The sequence below is a fragment of the Dysidea avara genome, chromosome 6, assembly GCF_963678975.1.
Source record: "Dysidea avara chromosome 6, odDysAvar1.4, whole genome shotgun sequence".
Classification (NCBI taxonomy): domain Eukaryota; kingdom Metazoa; phylum Porifera; class Demospongiae; order Dictyoceratida; family Dysideidae; genus Dysidea; species Dysidea avara.
In genome coordinates, this window is record NC_089277.1 from 35,833,016 (window position 1) to 35,842,687 (window position 9,672).

The 9,672-nt window shown below is 36.4% G+C and overlaps 1 protein-coding gene across 1 annotated transcript in view; it reads right to left on the bottom strand.

The window, feature by feature from the left end:
- Positions 1 to 9,253, bottom strand: part of LOC136257999 (uncharacterized) — a 33,714-nt gene extending 24,461 nt beyond the window's left edge. Inside the window, exons 1-4 of the mRNA XM_066051299.1 lie at positions 8,965 to 9,253; positions 6,498 to 6,585; positions 5,704 to 5,819; positions 2,585 to 2,669 (exon numbers count right to left, since the gene is read on the bottom strand). Coding sequence (XP_065907371.1) covers positions 2,585 to 2,669; positions 5,704 to 5,819; positions 6,498 to 6,585; positions 8,965 to 9,164 — 489 coding nt within the window. The 5' untranslated portion in view covers positions 9,165 to 9,253. The remainder of the gene's footprint in view (positions 1 to 2,584; positions 2,670 to 5,703; positions 5,820 to 6,497; positions 6,586 to 8,964) is intronic.
- Positions 9,254 to 9,672: the final 419 nt, after the last annotated feature.

A 9,672-nucleotide genomic window follows, 5' to 3' on the forward strand; every position in this document is an offset into this window, starting at 1 on the left:
TTAAATAACATGTATCATAGTCTAAATACTCAGTTTTAACCATTTCATCACCTGAACAAATCACCCCATTAGTAAGTTAATTGGTGTCCCACGCATTGTGAAATTACTACATGATCTGATAAAATCATCCATATCTCCTAGCAGAAAGAAGCTTTGGGTGTGAAATTTCACAGCAAGAAAGTTTAATAGTTGCTTTATCAAAATGTGCAAAAAATGGATTTTTTTAAAAAATTGTTGAAAATTTCAATTGAGTTTTCCTGCAAATTTAGCATGTGCCAAAAAGGAAAATTGGTTCATTCATTGCTAAACACTAAGGAAGCACAACAAACTAATTTTAACACAGTTTGCTGTATTTGTGTAGATTACACGTAAACAAACACACATACATAACCTATATTCACTCAGTGATTCAGAAATAACAAAATAAATACCGTATATTCCCTAAAAATTTGGCAGAAATAAATTAATTCAGTTTGTGTCTGGCCAAACAATTAGGAAAAAATGTACCAACCCGGTGTTATTGTCAAATTTTTAGGGATTTATCCCTAATACAGTCTGCACGCTTCATGGCTATGTTATTTGCGATCCGTTTACTGCTTACTTTCTGGATTTCTTTCTACCGAGACCAACAGGAATACCTTGCGGCGGAACTGATGATACTGGCCGCAGCACTCACTTGGCTGCTGCACTAACTTATATACCGTGATTGCCTACATTATCCAGGAGAGATGATCAATGTCATTACTACATCGCTTTTGTATACAGTCACTCGACAACTAATAAAAATAGAAACCACAACCAATACTATTAAACTAGCTATATCTTGTGATAATTAATTAATCTCGCTAGCTCCCAGTTGCTGCATGAAGTGTTCCATGACTTAACAGAGTGTTACATCTGAGGGTGTATCGTGTTTGTGGGCTCCAGGAGAGATGTTATTCTGTGAACAGAAACGAAGATCGTTTTGCAGTGGACACGTTCGCTGAACAATTTCACACTTGGTGCTTCATCCAACATTGAGGTAGCATATTATGTGAGGCCACTGGGAATCCTCAGTACTAAAGAAACCTTCATCAACTAGTACTCCAAGTGCCAAAAATCAGCACACTTTTAATAGAAATTTTCTTTCCCCTTGCCAAAATTTAGAGCACATTGTATTCAAAGCACGGGGGGGAGTGCCAAATATTTAGAGATGCCGAAATTTTAGAGAATCTACGGTATACATCGATTCAAGTCATCTTCACTGTTTACTGAAGCAACGTATATGCATAAAATCTTAGAGCACATGTTTTTTATCCATTAGTTTTCATTTCAAATGTAATGGTTGGGCTTCACTGAGCAGGTTACTGTACATTTGCTATGTTGGTAACCTACTATAGGAGACCAGCTCTGTTCATTTGGTTTTTTCAATGTCTGTAAAGCCTGTTAGGGATGGTCCTTCAGGAACTCATTACATCCATACTGTAGAGCCTAAATATTTCAAAGAGGAAATTTTTGCTGATTTCAAAGTTTTGGGAGTTATCAGCAAACATTGTATCTTTGAAATATTTAGGCCTCCATATAGTCTAATAAAATACTTTTTGGGAGTGGTTGCAAATCCGTGAAACATTTAAATTAGGTAACATTGATCAACCTTGAAAATTTGCCCCTAGAAATATTTAGGCTATATACACAGTAGTTTAAATACCAGCACAATTATGACACATCAGAACAAAGCGTACTGTTGCACATACAGCTTTCATTTCTCATGTACTGGAAGTATTTAGTGTTAATTATAAGTATTTTACTCACAGACATTTGGAAAACAATTTCAAGAAATTACCATGTGCCCACAACCAATCTTTAAACAATTTACACCTCTACATATCATTGGGGGTAACGAGTTACATTTACATGTTACATAATATTACTTATGTTGTAATGAAGTAAAATAACACATTACATGACAAAGTAACAAGTAATATATAACAGATATTAAATACGGAAATTGTAACGCGTTACTTCTTTTTAATGCGCATTGTGTCCAGTATGTGATTGGCTGCATTTATAGCACTGAAGACGACTTTCCAGACAAGAACAAAGAGAGATAGTGTAAGGGGAGTGCCCTTGAGACCAAGATGCTACAACAAAGTATGTTTTGGAGGCTTAACTACACCAGAGAAACACGTGTCTCACTCGTGTCACTTGTAGTTGTAGGTTGGGAGCATATAGTTAGAAGGTTGGGCTTAGTTTAATGCTTGTAACAAACAAATGTAATATGTAATAATATTACTAGTTACTTCCCTTAGAGTAAGTAATATGTAACCCGTTACTTGTTTTCTGGGAGTAATATGTAACTGTAATGCATTACATTGTATAGAAGTTACTAGCAATATGTAACTCAATGTAATGAGTTACAGTTATAGAGTAGCGACCCCACTTCTGATCATCGTGATGCAGCACCGATATACAGCAGTTTGTAAGGTCAGTAATTTTGCTCTTCATTTTAAATACCTACTGCAAAGTAGTAAAATACGTACATACATAACAATACATGCAAAGCCGGTACACAAGTATATACTAGAAGTAATGCATTAATACTTACATATTGATTCTTGGCAGTTTCACCAACAAATACAAATTCAGGCTTGTTTTGACTTTTCTTGCACACAAGATTGACAACCATATTCCTGAGGAAGTGATGACACAGATATATGCACTTCACACAATTTATACATACAAATGTCAAGCTCATGTGGCTAAAAATTTTTGAGGGACAATAACTAGGCCTGAGCCTATTATGTTTTTGAAATTACCTATTATGCTTTTGAGCAACTCTCTACAATTCCCCCTATTATGCTTGAATTATACCCAGTTGTGTCCCATTATGCTCCAAATATGCTCTCATATAAAACTCTGTCTTGACTGCTCTATTAGAGTATTTAGTACATCTGTGAACATTCTATTAGAATATTTCAACATTTGGTGACTGTTCTATTAGAGTATATTTATCTTTAACTACTCTTCAATTGCAAGTAGTTGTAAAACTGATGTTTGTACATAATATGCAGAGTTTCAGCTTTTTGATAATCAATGTACAAAAACCATGCCTATTATGCTGGAATTATGTTCAATGCTTTTGCCAACTTATTATGCCCAAAATCATGCTGGCATAATCAGCGCAGGCCTAACAATAATCCCCAGTAGAGAACCAAGGCTAGTGAATGTGGCAAAATGTACACTACCACTGGTGCATATATCTGAGAAAACTACATGTATTGGCCAATATGGCTTTTGTGATGATTCAGATGAATTCTTACTTGCACCTCTGGACAAAATACTTTAATAGAACATACTGTAAATACTCATTTGTGCAACATTGCTGGTTACTAAGGTAAAATGTGTCTTACTGAGTTGGATGGAGCACAAAAGGAGTACAAATAACATGTGAGTTGGCATGGTTTCAACAAAATAACATTAGCACATTTGCAGCCAAAGAGTGTTTTAAAGAAGTTTTTTTTTAGCAGGTGAATAGTGCAAGAGAGAAATCTGGCCTAGGCATAATTGGTGAAGTTGATATTGACCACAAATTTTCTCCATCTAAATATTTTGTTCATGAGAATATGTCACAAAGTGACTTGATAATCAGCCACTTGATTTTCTCTTTTGTAGACATGTCAATTTTGCAATGTTTAAAGTGTGTAAACAAACAACTGCTATATATTGATGAAACCTCTGTGCCACAATGGCTACTGTGTAATAAAGCTAAAGATAACAGATCTGTCAGATCCCACAGTTCTGAGGAGCAAGCATTGAAAATTCCGTATATTAAGTAGGATATTACAATTCTGGCAGCTTGATCAAACAATGGCTTACAGCTCTGGAAGGAAACTTGCATGCACGAGATATGTTGATCACTGCATCTTCTAGTCTTAGAATATGATTATGGTTACCATTGAACTACTGAACTAGGTAGTTAGTACGTATACTATACTCATGGTATTCTCACCCTAACGTTGGAGTCCAAACAAAATGTGACTGCTGCAATATTCCAGAGGGGTGATTCAGTGTACTTAATTACCACAAAGACTGCATGGTAACCATCTACATTTGCATGCTATGTATATCAATTAGTAATAACTAAAGCAGGCGTACTGTGCAAAAATTTAACTTAATTTTAGTTTGCTATTCACCAAAACGTCAGTCCACCAAATCAAAGTCTCCTTCTGTATTTAAGCCATACTAGGATTATCCTCAAGTGGTATATAATTTCAAAACTTATTTTCAACACCAGGTAGGCCTGTGCTGTAGGGACCTGCTGATCATGCTCATTATTTTACCTATTGTGCTATGTTGCACTGCTCAAAAAGTTTGCCTATTATGCTTAAATTATGCTTAATATTTATACCTCTGTTCCCATGTTTTTCTAATAAATTGTAAGTGGCTGAAGCACAGACTGTAAATCCCTGTTGTCAATGCATGTCACAGGAAAGATTGATATACTCTAATAGAACAGTCAGCTACCTGATTATTCCAGTAGAGTTATTGACTATTAGAGTAGATCGATCTTTTTCTGTGATATGCATTTTGATCAGCAAGAATTTATAGTATAGCTAGCATTATACTCCAACGTTGAAACCGGGTCACTACTGCTGACCCGGATGACCCACTGACCCGGATGTGACCCGGATTAATTAAAGCCGAGACGTGTTTCGGCTAGTCTCGAGCGAGCGAACGAGTCTACATTTTGAGCGTTCGATTCATGTTGAGTAAATATTGCAACTTCAGCCTAGCTGTAGGTTGAACACCAAAAAAAAAAAAGAAAGGTCTTCACCTACTGACAATAGCTACCCCTCACCATAGATACCCTCAGTTTCGTGCTACATACTACACTTACTAACAAATGGACGTGGCTGAGTGTATGTTGGTAATGCGATAAGTGGGCGTGGCTCACGAAAGAACTACGCGATAGCGTTTATAAGTTTTCAGCCATCAAAAGAACAATTTCGTTTCTCACGTGATCCAATCCGGGTCAGACCCGGATAAATTGTAAACCGGGTCAGAGAGAAAATGTGACCCGGATGACCCGACCCGGTTTCAACGCTGTTATGCTCAATGCTTTCAGGCACCTATTATGCTCATTATTATTCCAGCATAATCGGCGGATCCCTGCTGTGCTGTGGTTTACCTGGCCCAATCCATCTTAAAAGTACAGTAATATGGCCTCTCAAAGCATCCTTTAGAAAATTTATAAGTAAAATTTTCTTTGAAATTAAAACCTGTAGTGGAATTACCAAAATAGTTATATATAAACTTGTGGTCTAGTCCATGGTTGTTTACTGCATTTTATCAAGCAAAAATTGACTAAGCCAAAAGCAAAATGTCCTTACTGTTAGCTTACTCTCTGGACAAGACAGGCATTACTGGGCATCACTAGTACTTTGTACAGTGTGGCACTCACACAATAAACTCAAAGGGCAACCATCAATGCCAGTACATACAGTTCGCCACTCTTTCATTATCTGCTTTACTCAGGGAAACTTTCTAAAGTACTTAGAATAAGCCAACAAGTTTTCTATGCCATTTAGATGATGTGAGCACGACTCCTCACTATTGTAAGCATGCAAGTTCTAACTATTACTTGATGTATATGTAAACTGTCTTGGACATTTTGACATAATAGTATTGGTTGTCCCCAGCTCCCACTACAACATTTCAACTGACCTTCCTCCATTGCCTCCTTCGTAAGCAATAGACACTGCCCCATTATCGGCAGTGCTGAACGTTGCTTTGTCTTGTGTTCCGATGGACCGGTATGCTCTACCATCTTCTTGACAACCCTGTACATGTACATGGTATTCACCTTACAAAATTTTCTAATTTGGGGACTTTATTTAAACTAAAGCCTGGGTGCTGGGCAATCAGCTAAACTGGTTTTGCCAAGTAATATTTTCTATAGCAATTAACTAGATTTTTTGTATATAATAGTGACTAATGAACACGAGATCCATGTAAGCAAAATGATTACATTGTGATTATTATTATATACCACATCTTTTAGTTTTAGATCAATATCTTCCTACATTGATCGTACACTCAGTCAATAACAACAAATTTTCAGGGCAAGGCATAATTCTGAAGTTGATACATAATTGAAAACCTTAAATTTGTTCCCCTACCGTTAAGCACTATTACCTTGAAAGGAGCACTATATACACTACAGAGAGATAGTGACTGCATAACATTGTATGGACTTTAACAGTAAACAAAACAATTCTGAGAATTACAACATGATTGATGCTATAGTTTATAGCAAATTTTACTACTGTATTTTTAACGAAGAATTTGAACAATGTACATGTTGGTCAACAAGCATATCATGGCGGCACACATATCCAAATATTCTACTAACACAATCCATTTTCTCCAACCTGTACTGTTATCAAAGTGAAAAATGATATAATTATGTACATACAAATATTGACATAATGCTGTACTACAATATAGTCTGAACATACAGCAACATCTTTGCAGTCTTTTTCAGTGAATTTTTCACAAGGGTTGTAGTAGTACGTTGCTTTATCACTTCCTACCACACTAAATGCACTATAAACAATAACACAAAGACAACAATAATGTACAATTCATAAACAAACACAATTTCTGAGGTACAAAATGGGATACACACAAAAATTTAATATGGATGCTTTACATTAGCTGTTATAATATAAAATATTCAGTTCTCCATAAACAAACATGTCTCTATGTATTGTGTGTAATGAACCATTGCCACCTGCTTTTGAAATTCACTAGATAAAAGACACATTCACTACAATACAAATTGATGATCTTTACACCATTCCATAATTTACACACTCAGGCTCGCCCCATGATGTTGATAGTAATCACCAGAGTAATCACCATCAATGGGTTGTGAAAGGTGTCTGTTGATATTGTCGTTGGAATGCTATACTGTAACCTGTACTGGAAAATCCATGTTTTAGGCTTGTATGAGCCAGTCTATCGAGTCTGTTTTCCAGTCTGTTCTGCATTAGTCACGTCCATTATTCTATACATGCTCCCCAGTTCATGTAACAGCATACGAACCCAAGTTTAGAATCCTGAGTTGAAAACACACTGCTGACTCTGGTAGAACAGGTTGTTAGATGCACAGCTGGGAACCTAGAATTCCCACTTGCAGCTGATAGCCCCAGGACCTTCTTGTCAAAGGAGCTTCCCTCAGATAAGAGCCACTGCTAAATATACTGATTGGAAGACACGTTTGAAGCAGAAACCATGTGTTTACTGAAACCAGTGGAATGTACAGCTATAGTAGTTAGAGTTTACAATAAGCTAGTCTAGTGCATATAAGGAAGACCAGTTAAACATTGCCAGTCATTTAAAACTCCACACACACACCACCACCATGGGATTACTGCTACACAAGCTCAGAGTAGCTGCCCTCAAATACTGTAGTAGACATCCTCCCATAATAGCCACAAGTACTTTTCTTCATGCTGAAAGTATAGTAGTAAGAATTATTACCACTAAAATACTGTACTCTTAAATGGCATGCATGACTTATGTATCACAAGGATTGTTTTTAATTAAGCAAGCAAACCTGTATGTACATGTATGCAATGAAGAATAGTGATATTGATATAATTTGCCTGCTAGACATCTAATCATTTATTACAGAGAAAACTTTATCACCATCTTATGTACACATAAAAACCTCAAGGGGTTGAAGTTCAACTGTGGTTCTCACAACACCTGAGATTATACCCACTGGTTTATATTGTGTGGTTGTGTGGCTTTGATTTCATCATTAATTTTTCTTTTTATCACAGTTCCAAAATAAAAACAGTTAATCTACCTTATACAATCATTGTGCTTTTGTCAGCTGACCAAACTTTTAGAGCTGAACACAACAAGCATGCCTTTCAACTCAAAAATGTAATTTCTAAGTGATAAAATGATCACAGATTTTTAGTATTCCAGTACGTACTCTCTTGTGTTACTGATCAACCACTCATGAATACCAGCTATCTGTATTCACACCTACATGACATGTTTTATACCGGCCAACTTTATCAAGTAACACTGATGATACACAGTCACACACTGTTATTATGTACTCTTGATTCTATGTCTCACTTCTTGGTGACAAATGCATATTGTGAGCTGATTGAAAAAGGTTATACTTAAGTACCAGCTCAGTTATTACTGGAATAATAGCATGGCCAGTACCTGTTTCATATTATATGCAAATTTCTGATCTATTTTAGTCTTCAGGAGTAATGAACATCGCAAATGAGGTAAGCACATTAGCACCATGTAGCCACGAATCAAATACATTCTTCCCTTCAAGTATAAAGATTTGGAATAACTTACCCAACAACCTCATCACCTGTTCAAGTTTAGACCAATTTAAAGCAAGGCTAGCTGAACATCAATTAACCACATAATTAATTTTGCTGATTTATTATCTGTGCTTGTATATACTCTTTGTAAGAGGTTTTGCACAGTAAACAATAATAATAATAATAATGAGCTAAATGCTATTGTAGGTATCAAGGTATTAAATAATTATCGTACAGTCAGAGCAGGCTAAACAGTGCCAAAAATGCCTACAAAGCATCTCAATATAAATTTGTGAAATATACCGGCACTGTCCCTAGCAAAACATCAAAGCCGGATGGTGCATCCGAGTCATGAATGGTGTAAATCTGAATAATATATAAGAAATTAGCTACAAGTATTTTATTTTGTTTATAGTGTTCAGCACTGAAACTGTATCATTTGCTCATTATAATTAGCTCAGTACTGTAGCTAGCCGGCTACGTACGGTTAACTACAACAACTCTTGACCTGGCTAAGAAAAGAATGTCCTACAATAGCTAGGGGTTAGCTAGCTACTTAGTAAAAGTTGACTTTTCGGATTGAGGAGCCTAGCAAATTCACTGCACAACTAGCTGAACTTACGCAGTTCCATCTTTGTGCCCCAAACTTCTCAAGTCTACGTTTTTCTTGTCAAAAACACACACGCAGCCCTTGTTGTTCGGGTCTTCCTCACACTGGTCTGCACTGTCACATCTTGAGGCGAACAGAAACAGCAAACATAACAAAGCACCAATCAGTCGCGACCTTTTCATCTTAAACGTGAGAGGATCCACGTGAGACATGAACTTAGCTTGATACAATCATTCAGTGCTTTTTACTTCACCATTCATCCACATGTATCCATAGGCGATTCTAAGACGGAGGGGGCGCTGAAAAATAACTTTAAAATCTTGGGCAGTATAGCTAGATTCTCTTCCAGCAGATGTTATTTCTGCACGGTTGCATTATCTGAAGTCCTGTTTGGTGGTTGCATGCAACTGAAGATTCATTTATGTACTTTTTATGTTGGTTCACCTCTCTTTTTGGAACACATGACGTTTTATGAAGCACTTTAACTGCTCTACTGTGAAGAAACTCTTTTGCTAGTGTTAGCCCAGTGACCAGCTGATGTCCATAAGCTATCAGTGGACTAATGCTATTTTATCAATGGCTTTTGTTTACCTTGTGCAGTTAGTTGCTTATTTCCCAAGTGTAAAGAGCTAGTTGTCAAAAATTTGTATATTTATCACTCAATCAAGGAAGATCATAAACAAAATAACAAGTGCCACTCATGTAAATGTTTAGTAATGG